Source organism: Kryptolebias marmoratus, linkage group LG15, assembly GCF_001649575.2.
Source record: "Kryptolebias marmoratus isolate JLee-2015 linkage group LG15, ASM164957v2, whole genome shotgun sequence".
NCBI lineage: Eukaryota > Metazoa > Chordata > Actinopteri > Cyprinodontiformes > Rivulidae > Kryptolebias > Kryptolebias marmoratus.
This window is the reverse complement of record NC_051444.1, coordinates 34,590,103-34,604,524: the sequence shown is the minus strand read 5'-3', so window position 1 is coordinate 34,604,524 and position 14,422 is coordinate 34,590,103. Positions and strand designations below refer to the sequence as shown.

At 39.8% G+C, this 14,422-nt stretch overlaps 1 protein-coding gene across 1 annotated transcript in view; it reads right to left on the bottom strand.

The window, feature by feature from the left end:
- Positions 1-2,880: 2,880 nt before the first annotated feature.
- Positions 2,881-14,422, bottom strand: part of LOC108249366 (multiple epidermal growth factor-like domains protein 11) — a 254,217-nt gene continuing 242,675 nt past the window's right edge. Inside the window, exons 21-25 of the mRNA XM_037979947.1 lie at positions 13,735-13,883; positions 12,214-12,283; positions 9,906-9,959; positions 9,286-9,480; positions 2,881-7,923 (exon numbers count right to left, since the gene is read on the bottom strand). Coding sequence (XP_037835875.1) covers positions 7,739-7,923; positions 9,286-9,480; positions 9,906-9,959; positions 12,214-12,283; positions 13,735-13,883 — 653 coding nt within the window. The 3' untranslated portion in view covers positions 2,881-7,738. The remainder of the gene's footprint in view (positions 7,924-9,285; positions 9,481-9,905; positions 9,960-12,213; positions 12,284-13,734; positions 13,884-14,422) is intronic.

Below are 14,422 nucleotides of genomic sequence, written 5' to 3'. Positions count from 1 at the left end.
AGAAGGCCTTGTTGGCCCTGATGGCCCACCACTGGTACACCCCCCCAATCACTTGAGTTACTGTCAAGTCAGTATCATGTAAGCCTGGTTACGTGCTTGTCACATAAAGCCTACCTACATATGTCTCTGTCACGGTAAGCATACCTACGTATGTAGGTAGGCTTCACATAAAGACCATGTATGTCTCTGTCACTTAATTTTTAATTCTGTAAAGCCCGTACACACCGGTCAGGTAAGGCTTACCTGTACATTCCTGTCACATAAAGCCTGCATGCATCCCTGTCACGTAAAACCTACCTATATACGTCCCTGTCGCTTAAATCCTACATATGTCCGTCACAAAAAGCCTGTGTGCATCGTCATCACCTAAACCTGCGTGCGTCCCCTTCATATAAAGCTGGCGTGCATCCCTGTGACGTAAATCCTACCTTCATATGTCCCCGTCACCTAAAGCCTGCATACACCGAGCTGCCTCTGACTTCCACACAGTGCATGGCTTTCTGAACGTCATATCGCCTTACATGCTGTCATTACTGTTCATGTAATGTTTGTTAGCCAGCTGACGAGATTCGCTCTGGTTCGTACACTGACAGAGGCCTCGATAACGACTCAAACTCCCGAGTGTTTGTTCCGCTGACTGTCCGAACTCGTGTGTAGTTCTGGAGCAAGTGAGCCCAGCTGAACCTCCAGGCTCTGAGAGCGACTTCTGATCCTGATCATGTTTCTCCATTCTTTTCTTTGTTGATTTTTTAATAACTGTGTTTAATTTTTCTTTTTTGTATTACTATATTGAATTCTGTAACTGACTGTAATTTCAGTGAAAACACGAGAATGAAATGATGTCATTTCAATGAATCTGAAGGGTAAAATGTGAGCAAAGGGTCAAACTGAATGGTTTTATGTTTTGTATAGACCAATGAATTGTACAATTGTGTCAATAACTTAAGTTATCAGTTTATCTTAATAAAGCGCACCAGTCATAAACATTTCAGTGTTCACAGACTTATTATTTTGCTTTTTGGTGAAGAAAAAAATGAGTAAAATTGAGGGAGAAAAAAGTAGTAATCTTTATATTTACTTTGACTTTCATAAGTTCAAGATAATTTACAATTTCTATTATGGCCTTGTTTGTTAATATCCATTCATTCCTGTTTTTCAGGCTGCAACACATTCCAGTAAAAGTTGTTTCAGTAACGTTTTTTTAACTTTGTAACATTTCCATTCCTTCTCTCAGCGCTTAAGGTTGTTCTGAAGATGAGGATACCAATTGATGAGTTTCAGGTTTGAACTTGTTTCATTCTTCTCACCGCTACGTCTTACAGTGATACTTAACAGAGAGCCCCCTTCAGAAATGATACTGTATGGCAGTGGTTCCCAAAGATTTTCTTCTGGGCCCCCCTATGGATTACAATAACCCCCCACCCCAAAAAAGAAAACAAATCAACTGAGCACACACATCGTTCAACCAGACATAAACACATATTTTGTTTTCAAACTCCACTGAAGTTTATTTCACACTTCAGGTTGCAACAAAACCAACTACAAACCATCTTTGCAGTGAAACTCTTTAGTGTAACTGGTTTTTTTTTTTTGTTCATCCATACTGCTTCCTGCGCCCCACCTGTGGCACCGCCCCACACTTTGGGAACCGCTGCTGTATGGTATGATTTGGAGGAATTACTTTTGAGCAAGTTTTGTCAGTACATGGATGGTGGGGAAATTTGTGATGACCCCAACAATTTGATAAAAACAGAACTGCTGTTAGTCACCAAAATGGTCCACGTTAGCATAAGTTTGTTAAATACTTTGTGTGCCTGTTTGAGTGATAAAGCCCAAAATGCCAGACATGAAGCAGTCTTCTTAATGTCCTGTGTACAATGAATGTACTCTGCCAAGGCCCTAACAGGGCAGCTACTTCCTTGTTTGCTCAGGTAATTATCTTCTCGCTCACATATATGTTCTGTGTGTTTATGCCTGTGAAACACTCAGCGGACAAACCTTTAAAGCTGAAATGGAAAAAAAAACATCAAAATAATGACTTTTCATATTTCTCCTTTACCTAAATACCATCATAAAACCCTCCAGTGGTCTATTTCTCTGATTTAAAACGTTAATGACTTGTTTTTAGAGTTTTTGTGTCAGAATCCCAAAGTGAGGTGATTGTGTGGGCGGAGTTACCTCCTTGGTTGGTGACATAGAAGGAGGCGGGGCCAGCTGTGGCAGACACATAGAAGGAGGCGGGGCCAGCTGTGGCAGACCGCTGAAGAACACTGAGGAGGTCACTGTCATAGTGTTTATCAGGGAAACGGAAACAGAAGAAGAAGCAAGTTTTGTTTAAAAACTACTGGTCTGAAAACACATTTTTCTTTTTGGTCCCACATTTAACAAGGAGAACCCCCGAGCTTTACAATGATGTCACACAGGCTTCAAGGAGTTTCCACCCAGACAGTGGAAGGTTCTTCTATTGAAGGTTTGTATTTCAGGTGGTCCTCTTCAGAACATTAACTCCAATGTCAGTCACCAGACTTTAGGTTGTAGTTTTCACCAGGAGCTGAACTAACCACATCCATCAAACCTTGTCCTTTGAGGAGCTGAATATACAGTACATGATACACATTATGGATGTACAGCTGATAAATCTGCAGCAGCTGCATGACCTGATGCTGTCAGGTCAATGTGGACCAAAACCTCTGAGGAATGTTTTCAACATCTTATTGAATTGATGCCACCAAGAATGAAGGCAGTTCGGAAATGCTAGTGAGTGTAAAAGTATCACTTTAGAAACTTTTTTATTGGTTAATAACAATCAATTTTATCACCTCTTTAAATTCTCTCACAACCAGAAACAGTTTGAAGCTGACAAATCATGGCACCACTCAGTCTGAGTTATGAGTTTATTAAGTTTAAAGTCTTGAAGAAACAAACAAAAGAAGCACTCAAACTGTTTGCTGAAACTTTAACTGGTTTACAAATGAAGAAAAAAGCAAATGAACTACAGGTAAGAAACCAAACACAGCTATTTACATCTGATTGTCGTCATGTTATTGCTGCTTGCCATAGCTGAACAGAGATGACAACCTTCACTTATTGCACACCTTGTCTTATAGATTTAATCTGAAACTGATAAAAAGCTTTGGAGTCAATGCTAAAGCTCAGTGTCTTTGAAATCTAAACCCCTTTCTGGGATCTGGTTATTAGCGTAACACAGATAAAATCTGTCTGTTTTTATTGTGCAGAGTGAAAAACACAAGTCTTCTTTCAGTGAAATTCACATGAATGGTTTATATAAGTAAATAATGTTGTGTCTGCCTCTTTATAATATCAGGAAAGTCAGGTTGTATATTACTCAACAAACTGACTTACCTAATATCTACTAATACCATGGCTCTCAAACTGTGGTACTCGTGCCACTGGTGGTTATGAAGAAGAAATCTTGATAACTATTTACAAGTTAAATAAGTTAATTCACTATAATGGTCTTAAGCTGAACTGTGATGTAAACATAAAAAGTAACAGTAGTCAAAAATGATGCTAATTAGGATCTTGGCAGCAAATGGAAACTACTTGAAACAAAAGTGGAACAGAATATTTCAGAAACCCCTCTTCAAGCTGGAGTGGACTATGGTTAACCAACATGTTAGTGGCTGCCTAAATATCGTCAGTGAAGTACTATTTCTAAGATCTGATAGCAACAAAAGGTGTCAAACAGTGATAAATATTCATTTGTCATGGGGCAGAAGAGAAGCCCAAACTGCAGTGTTTGTATTTGGTGCTGTTCTCAGCTGTGACTGCATGGAACCATCCCTTCTGAAAAGAACAGGTGGTTCCATGATGAACTTCATGTGAAGACTGATAAAATTATGATTTTATTTACTGATTAGAGGTTGGTTAGAGTTTTGGGACAGATCCTTAGTAGTGGACCTTGGGTGTTTTGGTCATTACCACGAGGCACTGTGACCCAAAGACGGCCCGGTTAAAGATATTCAGTCATCTGTGTCTGTGTTCATCTAGTAACTCAATAAGCAGCAACTGTTGGCAACAAACCACGGGAGTTCCCAAAAATGTCTCAAAACGTTTGCAGGGGTTCTCAGGGCCTCACTCTTGTGTTGGTTTCTCAGGTTGGAATTAGGCATTTAGATGGATACAATAGTTGGCTTGTTTTTGTCAAATATGAATATAATGTTTATTTTTTCATTTAACCTTTAGTAGTACAGGTAGTCTCATTGAAACAGGAGGACTCATTTTTGATTTGGACAAACAAGTAGTTGTCATAATAATGGTAATACTGAGTTTTGAGCATCAGTGTCCTGGTGGATCTTTAGGCTCTCTTCTGGACTGCAGGTTCTCCCATCCCTATAAACAAGGCTGTCTCAGTCTAGGCTGGACCAGACTGTGGTTCCATGATGGTGGAGCCACCATTTCTGCCTACCTCAAACACCATAACTCTCATTTCTCACTTTAAGTGCCTTATCTTTTACAACTTGTGTTTAATTAGAGAGTCAGCTATGTGAACTACTGCTACTTAAACTGTAAAATTCTGAAGGTTTTCAGGTTGTTCTGTCGGATCCTCCAGCCTTTGACAGGTTTTGCACACATGGGCTCATATGCATGAATCATTTTCACTAAATTGACTTAAACCACAGTTTTCAGTCTTTCCCCTAGGGGTTTTCAAAAAGTCCAACATGTGATCATGTTCCCAATTCCTGAATTTGAACAGGCTTTATTCATTTTTGTTGTTGTAAACAGAATGATGGAAAACATAGTTTTGTTATTCAAGAATTCTTACATTATTAAAAAAAGAGTCTCAGAGATTTGTTTGATGATTTTAAAATAAACTGATTAAGGCTCAATGAGTATTTTATACTAAAAAACAAAACAAAACTTGCCTCAGCAGGTTGGAAACTCATTTAATCATGTTTCAGTTTAAAACCTCGGAGATTTTATTATATAGTTAGAAAATGTCTCCAAAGCAGCTCCTGCCTGAAACTCCAACACTCTTCGGCTTTTTCCTCGGCAGCCCAACAGGAAATTTATGTTGTAATAATCTCAGACTCTTCTATTCAAGCAGATATCAGCTTTATTTTAAAACCACCTCCTGTTTGCTTCTTTTAGATTGTAAATACTGAATTCTGCAGAGACTTTTACTCAGTTCTCACCAACATTAAAGGTCAGATTTTACAGGATTTACAGTGACGGCCAAGTTGGAATTTGGGTTGAGACATAGGTTAAATAATTTTCAGTCAAGCAGCTGCTGATTGGTGACACAGGCATTGAAATGGCACAGGCATTTTATTTTTGTTATTTTTGGTGCAGTGGGTAAGACTGGGTGAAAACCTATTGTCCTTACTGCTGTGGAGGAATGTGCCCAACAAGAAGACAACAGCTCAGATTTGGGATTACTTTGGTTTAACCAAGGAGTTACTCCAGATGTGTGCCACCAGGTTTGAGCTGATGTTTAGGAGCTCCAGGCAGCTTCGTCACGCTGACAGCAGACGTTCTAACATTATTGTCACCGCACATGATCTGACAAGTGTTGAGACCTGCAGGAACAGTGTCTTAAAACATTTATTTTCCTGATGATTACAGCCCCAGTGAGAACGCACGTAGGAAGAAGCTGGCTCTCAGTAGAAAGGCGTCACCACTGACAGCTTTTATTAGTTCAGTTAGGAATCTTAACTTTAGGATTTCTGACAAAATCTCACTGAACCAGTAAATAATGCAATTAAAAAAGTAAACACACACACTGATTGAGCATTTAACGTATCAATGCTGCTGCATGGCTGTGGTGGTTTATCGCAGAGCCAGAAATAAGAAATGGGAACTCATGACTCAGGATCAGTTGCTCTTAGGGCGCAGAATCAGCGTGTATGCTTGTTCAGAAAATTGGGCAATTTTGGCTGTGTGAAGCTGTGTAAGTTTGTGATTTCTTTCTTAACTTAAATTTGCTGTATTTGTTGATTTTAAGAATGATCCAAGAGTCCATATTTCAAATTTTAAACAACAAAGGAGTGGTGTGATGATTGACGATAATTATCTTACAGTATTTCTGTCATTTTGATTATAATATATACACTAACATTTTTGTAATCTATTTGTTTAAATTACCAACAATTATTTTTTTTAACCAAAATTGTTGCTAATTTGAACAAAAATACAAAAGCACTGTCTGACTGACAGCTGACAGGAACTCAGAGGCTTTCCTTGGTAGAAATCAATGAGATGAACTGCAGCCAATCAGGATGCATCACAGCCTGTTCAGGTTTGGATTTGAATTGCTCAATAATTTACAGGTAAGGGGAAAAATGCTGAAACAAAGTGGGGAAAACCCAACATGAATGTACTCCAAATGCTCAGCCCTAGAAGGAATAATAAAACCAATAAACCAACTGAACATTAGAAAAGGCTCTGACTCAGAATCTACTCTGTTGCTGGTTCCCATGGTGATTCTTGTTCTTAGGCACAAACCAGAAGGTCAAAAAGTAAGTCTAACTCAGTCACTAGGTGAAAACCATGAGATGTATTAAAACCTCTGGTGGTCATATGTGTAAATGTATTTTTATGCAGAAGAAAACTCTGAGCTCAGACAGAATAGAAGCCAATGAGAGTCTGGATGTGCACACTCTGCACTCTGGTGGGATTTGAGAGCAAAGCACAAGTCCTACAGCTGTGTGAAACACACTAGGTGAAAGAAGACAAAACTACCTTCGTTTTGATGCATAAACCATACAAAAATGTAACATTTATGGAAATAAGAAGAGTTTGTTTGCCAAAATGTTGGGAAGTTCAGACAGTTCAAAGTTAGAGTGTGACATCATCACAACCTTACATTGAACAAAAGCTCCAAAAATCTGTGGAGGTTCTTACAATTTGTGACTGTGTAAAAACTATTAAAGATCAAAATGACGTATTTAAACTTTGACTGATGTTTCTGTGAAGTCTGTCTGAGCTGTAGCGCTCCAAAAAGGAAGGGGTTTTCTTACTTGGTTCAACTAAATCTCACTGCTTTCTATGGGGACAAAAACATCAGTGCATCAAGTCACATGACAATAATCTATCTGTATCAAAGAACATTTGCAACACACAAAAAAAGCAAAAAAAACAAACCATAAATATTTTGCTGACTAACTATTTGATCTAGAACAATCTTTGGCATGCATGTGTATTAGGTCTGAAACAACAAAGGAAAAGCACAATACTCACGTTTAAAACAGCACTTTGTCTACAGAAAATACAAAAACATACCATTCCAGAGAGGAAATATGAACTCTGGCAGGACTTTTAAACATGTAAACAGAAAATAAGAAACTGTGTAAAAATATCAGAACTGTACAGTTTGAATCGTTCTCAGTCCCGCTGTGAGGAAAAGATCTGATCCATGTTTGTCTAAACCTGACAGGACAGTGAACCGTAACGTCCATGAGATGTTTGTTTACAGGACAAAGTATAAAAGTCACAGTTTCATGTTAGAAGTCATCCCATTGAGGCAGATTTACACAATCATCTCTGCCCCTTAGTTTCTCTGAGCTTGGTGCACCTGAAGAGCCTCCACCTGTGTGCATGTGGAGGTTTCCTTAGATGATGGCAAATTTACAAAACTTACTGTTTGATACTTTAGGATGATAAAATCTCAAACAGCATCACAGTCAGAACTCTGCACACACAGATGAATAAAAGCACATTTGTTGCTCCGTTCTCTGAGCGTCCACCTGCTTGGACTGGGGTGTCCCAGTCCGGGGACTCAGAGCAGCGAGCTGGTGGGGCTGCCGGGCAGCGGGGGGCTGTGGGTGTGGGATGGGCTGGGCCGGACCGGCAGCAGGTCGTAGTGGCTTGGGATGTGGCTGTTCCTGGGCAGGTCGTACGGGTTCTGAGGGAAAACAGGAACCAGTGCAGCTCCGGCACCCTGGATGACGCTGACGGTTGGTTCTGATGGAGGGAAACAAAATCTTCCATCATCTAAAACATACAAATCAGGGCATGTCCTGGTATTTTTTCTGTTTTGTTGCCTTATAACCATTTTGGTTAAACCCTGAAAATAAAGTCATATGCATTCTTATGTGATTTTGTGTCATGTTCAGAGGAAGTATGTATTAGGGATCACTCTCAGCTACTACTACACAAAATCTTTGCTAAATATTTGTAAAGTTATAATCATTTTTGTGTGTGCTTATGTGAATTTGCTGTGGTGGTCATTTTGATTTGGGTTGACTCCAAAGGTTCATCAGTTGTGGATGCACATCCAAGGATTATTTTCTGAGAGTTTAATTTCCTGGGTGGACAGTAACGCTGAATTTCCAGAACAGTGTTTTTCCTTGTTAACATGGCACTGTTTCTAAAAATATTTCCATACACCCAAGAAACACAGAAAACAATCCAAACACTCTAGTTACTATACCAGGCCTGTATGTGGCATTCCTAACTTTGTGGGAACAGTCTGGGATGGCCCCTTCCTGTTCCAACATGACTGAGCACCAGAGCACAAAGCAAGGTCCATAAAGACATGGATGAGGGAGTTTGGTGTGGAAGAACCTGACTGAGCTGCACAGAGTCCTGACCTCAACCTGATAAAACATCTTTGGGTTGAATTAGAGCAGAGACTGTGAGCCAGGTTTTCTCATCCAACATCAGTTTCTGACCTCACAGATCAGCTTCTGGAAGAATGGTCAAAAACTCCCATAAACACTCCTAAACCTGTGGAAAGCCTGCCTAGAAGAGTTGAAGCTGTTATACCTGCAAAGGGTGGGCCAAGACTATCCTCAGACAGGCAGACTGTATTTGAACAGATATTCTCATGTTCTGCACTCTGAGTGTGGATGCAGGTACTGAGTTTTTCTCTGTAAGCATAACCAGTACAAGGATTCATTCCTTTCTTTAGGAGTTCAAGTTATCAATAAACACAGAGCTTGGAATGAACAGAATACAAAGCTACCTCGATAACCATGTCCTGGTTTATTAGTTTAGCTCTTCAAAAAGGTACTTGGAGTTTGGAGGAGCATCTGTTGCAGTGTTTTTATTATTATTTTATTAATTTATTTATGTGATGTTATGGATGAGTGCAATGTGTCTGTGCAGTGTAACCCCTCTGTCCAGGAAAAATGTCTCCCATTGGAGACAAATAAAGAGACTTTGACTTTGACAACATCATGTTATGTTAGTAGGGATGTGTACTTTTGGCAATATAGAGTGTCATCTTGGGGTCATTATTGGGGTTTCAGAATTTAGTGACTGCCCTGAATGAGGCTTAAATAAAATGTTTTTTGTTGTTCTGCCAGGTGAAAACAGATGTACCCATGTCATAGATGTTCTTGGTGGGGATAATGGCAGGGGAGCAGCAGTGTGTCATGTGTTTACGATGAGCCGGAGACTTCATCTCCACGTAGCTGCTCTCTGAGTGTTTGCTCAGAGCTGGGGGGTCATTGATGGTGGCGTAAGGATTCTCACTGTTCAGGGAGCAGGTGCTGGACAATGAGCCCTTCATGTAGTCTGGAAGAACAGAAGAAGAAACCCATCACTGACAGCTCCAAAGCTTAGCAGAAAAAAACCTATGTAGCATTGGTGGACATAATCTGAAAATGGAATTCCCATCATGAAAAACACAGAGTTACTGCGGAGTAAGGAGTGATGAGGGTCTGAGGGTGAGGAGGTGAAACACAGAAGAAGGAGAGTAATCCTGCAGAGACACAAACACCTGTCATGACTGGAAATCAGCTTTGAATCAGCAACATTCAGGGTTAGGGTTAGTCTTAAAACAACAACATATCAACAAGCCACAGATTTAAAGATTTAAAAAAGAGGAGCAAAAGCTCAGGTTCAGGAGGAGTGGAGGCCATGACAGGTCAAAGGAACTGTGCAAGCATGAGGTTTGGCTGGGACGAAGAGGTCAGGTCACAGTGCAGGTCACACTGTACCTCTGCAGCATGGCTCCACATAGTAACTGAAGCGCCGGTCGATGCAGTAGATGCCTGCACAGAAACAAGAGAACATTAACAGTCAGATAATCTTTACCTTAGAGAAGCAACTGTTGCTGCCCAGCAATATAGGAAGGGTCAAAGGTCAACTCCAAAATATTTGGTGTCCATCAGGTCAGACCGTGCAGTGTTCAGAGGAATGAGCTCCATCTCAGACTGTACAGTCCTCACTTAGCAGGTTAAAGGTCAGTAAAGGATAATTAGAAAAAGACTGAACAAGTATGGCTTGTGTGGAGAGGTTGCAATAGAAAACCTCTTCTCTTTAAAAAGAGCATAGCAGAATGATGTAGGTTTGTAAAGTTTCATCTGAACAAACCACAAGACATCTGGAACTAAATGAGACCAAAGTACAGATGTTTACCCACAATGCACAGCAGCAAACACAGCACATCAGCACAAACTCCTCATACCAACTGTCAGCACGGAGGTGGAGGGCTGATGGTTTGGGCTCCTTGCAGTCATTGAGTCGATCATGAACTCCTCTCAGATGTGAGACCATCTGTCTGACAGCTGAAGCTCGGACCAAACTGAGTCATGATGCAACAGAACAATGATCTCAAACACAGCAGCTAATCTACAACAGAACGGCTGAAGAAGAAAAGGATCAAGGTGCTACAGTGGTCCAGTTAAAGTCCAGAACAGATTGAAGTGCTGTGGTGGGACCTTCAAAGCTCCAACATATTCCATAAGAAGTCAAGAAGTCAGTTCGAGGTCACATGGTGGTGAGTCACACCTTTCATTGTCTACGAGACACTCGGATCAGAACTCCCAGGCTCCTCCCTCCTCCTACAGCATTAAAACGGCTTCTTAACTTTCCTGTTCTTTTACAGATTTTTGCTTCCCTTCTGGCCCGACATGTCAGTTAAACTGAGTGAGACAGTCACAGCATGAAGAGACGCCTGTGTCTCTGTCTCAGCCAGCTGCTTCTCAGCGGAGCAGTAGAAGCAAAATGACTCCTTTAAAGATCACTGGCTTTTCTATATAAACACGCCCACAACAACTTCTAACCAATCACACAAAACAAACCTCTCTTGTGTCATGAAGCAGTGGGCAGAGCTGCTTCACAAACAAAAAGTATGCAACTTTCGTCAAACAACATGAATAAGAGCTGACTTTGTGACTTCACATGGAGTATGGAAGGGACCTTAGAGAGCTGAGCAGAAACCAAACTCTGCACCCCTCAATGAACTGAAACAACAATGGAAAGAAGAGTGGACCAACATTCCTCCACAACCATGAGAGAGGCTTATAAAGTCCTACAGAAAACCTCTAATGAGAGTTACTGCTGCTAAAGGAGGTTCTACAAGCTGCTGGAACCAGGTTTTCACTCACAGCTTTAACATCGGTTTTGTTTAATCAATAATTTCATTGTGCTATCTGTTGTGTATTTTTGTTCACTTGAAGTTAGATTAGAATTATATTAGAACCTGGTAAAAAAAAAACAGATCTTATATTACATCTTGATATGAAAATCCTAGAACTGAAGAGGTGTGGTTCTCCTTTGCCCAGGACAGTATGTGGAACTGTGTCCTTTTTTTGTGGAGGCCTGGATGAGCAACATTGACATTGAGTTGATCATACCTTGACAATAACAATAACATCATAACATAACTCTCAGCTTATAACACTTCAAGCTTTAGCACAATATTTGAGAAACAGACAGTCATTTTTGTGATGGCTAATCTTGATTAGCTGGGGTGTCCTTCTTGAATTAGTTAGTCACTTATAGATCTACATCAAATGAATACTTCCTAAAGGGTTCTTTAAAATCTGTCCAATGGTTCATAAGATATTTTGCTAACAGACAGGAAAAAGCTAACTTCAAATAGTTAATAGCAAAATTTTAAACAAAGACTTTGTGCAATCTGTTAGTGTTGAGAATATATGCTGGGGCTCAGTTTCAGCTACTACAGCACCAGCATTTAGGTCAATATCTGTAGAATTGACCCAGTTACATGTAGTTTTTGCTCTTTCAAGGTTAGCTGGCTGCAGCATTTTAAGAAATAATAAGTTGTAAATACACATCCAATAATTACTTTCTCCAAGTTTGTGTTCAGTGGTTCATGAGATAATTTGGTAACAGAGAAACACACAAACACACAGACACATTATCATCCTTTGTGTAATCATTTCCTGTGTGCCTGATCAACTGTGGTTCGAACAGATCAACACGCAACACAAACTTCAAACCAACTGAGAAGCTGGGATGTGTGTGTGAGCTGAGGCAGAAGGTAGAAATCCAACAGACCCAGATCACTGAGGTTGCAGTAAGCTCCCCACTCTGGAGCACTGTTCCTGAATCTCTTCTTTGTCTTCATCTGGAAATAACAAAACACAGAGAACATGTTAGAACAGACAAACCAATAATGCAGGATTTCTGCTCTTAAACTGCAGGTAAACAAGAAGCTGAAGTGGATTTAGGGAGCTTATCAGGATTGCCAGGTCCGTTGATTTTTAGCAACTTTGTGTTTGTTTTTCACTGAAATGTGGATAAATTAAATCAAGTAAAAGATTGGATTCTGCTGCAGGTTGGCTTTGTGTAAAAGCTGTGTGCAGCAGGGAATAGACTGCTTACAGATTTAGTGTGAAATAAACACTAGCTGTAAAGTTTAGAAATGTTGTTAATGACGATTACAGCAGCTAAATGTGGACGCTTTAATGGAGATTTGATGATTAGTTTTCCAACATACAGATGCAGTCAGAAACTCAAATATATCCATATATGCATCTAAATCTGTTAATATGTGGTTCTAAAGGCTCTAAAACATCTTGTAAGTTAAAAAGACCTATTGACTTCCTGTTAGTGATCATGATCGACTACAGCTGGTAGTTTCTCTTTGCCAGAATAAAAGGATTTGTTTGACAGCACTCACTGGATTGACAAAACTCACCTATACCCCTCAAATCAAAGGAAACTGGTTTAGATCTTGAGGAACAACCAAGACTCAACCTGCCATGGACTACAAACCCCAGCGTCCCTGTCCACCCTGAAACCAGTCTGACATCACCATGGACTGAGAGGGTGCCAACAAAAACAAAGAAGCCACACCTTCAAGCTTGTCTAAAACATGCACCTAAATCTCACAAACCCCAACCTGATGGAAAATGCGTTGACTTTTATTAAAAGGCAGGTCTGGATCAGAAGACCAACCAATTTAAATGAACTCTAACAATTCTGCCAAGAAGAAGAGAGGTGAAATATCAGCCAGAATAATACCAGAAACCAGGTCCAGGTGACACTTGTTGAGCTATATTTAACCAGCCATATTTGACCCTGTGTGTTTTGGATAAAATCTCTGATGAGTTCAGTCTTATTTTTAAAAAATGATTAAAGTTGTATGTCGTATATTCATTCCTCACTGGAAAAAGAACGGTTCTAATACACCAATAAAACATCTGACAGTGATTCATTATAAGTGTACAAAAATATATATTTTTTAATGAAGCAGTAAACATCAGTTATACACACTTATGGATCAATAATTATTATTAATATTTGGAATGAGCCTAATGTTGATTATTTTATGTTATCAGTCTACTTCTTGCACATTAAACACAGTTTAACGGTTGCTTTAAAAAACTGGAAGTTTGTCAGCACAGAAACAATCATTACAGCCATAACAGAGAGATAGACTTTTGTTTTAGGTAAAAACTAAAAAACCTTTGGCTCTGTGAGTCTGGAATATGTTAATGTCCGTGAGCTGCCTCTGAAAGTCCAACCCCAGCTGCAGGATGAGACTATCAGTGAGCAGCTGTTCTGCAGACTCACCTTGGTAAAGCTCTTGTCTGGCTTGGCGTAATGCGCGGCGTACGTGCACGGCCCCAGAGTCCGGTAGCTGGGGTTGGAGAAGCAGCCGGCTGCAGAGTTACTGCTAGGAGAAGAATCTGCAGAGGAGAGCAGACCTGCACATGGCAGCCCTGCTGCCACCACACATAAACATCCCAACTCAATGTCAGCTCAATCTACAACACTCATGTCTTTGTCTTTCATTCCTTTCCTGTAATCCATTAAAGTGGGTCTTCATCAATAGTTCTCCAGACCTTCTGAACGTCTTTCAGAGTTTTTCTTTAACTTTGGCTGAACCCCTGATATATTTAACATAGTTTTCATTGTTTCTTCAACAGACTTAAGGAAACTGTAAAGAACTGGAGAACAAAAGAAAGTTGTTTAGGGCCTAAAAACTGATGATTGATGGAAGTTATATTGGCACTTTTATTTGGCATTTTTGTTTGTGTCTGAGTTTAATGTCTAAATGTTGAGATCAAAATCAAAATGTCAAGATTAAATTAAATGTCAAAATTAAAGTTAAAAAGTCAAGAATAAAGTTTAATTTCAAGATTAATGTCACAGTTTCAAGATTCAAATGTAATTAGGCTTCTCATGTCAGTATTAAAGGTAAAATGTTGATATTGACAATATCATCAAGAATATAGCAGAAATGTCAAGATCAAAGTAG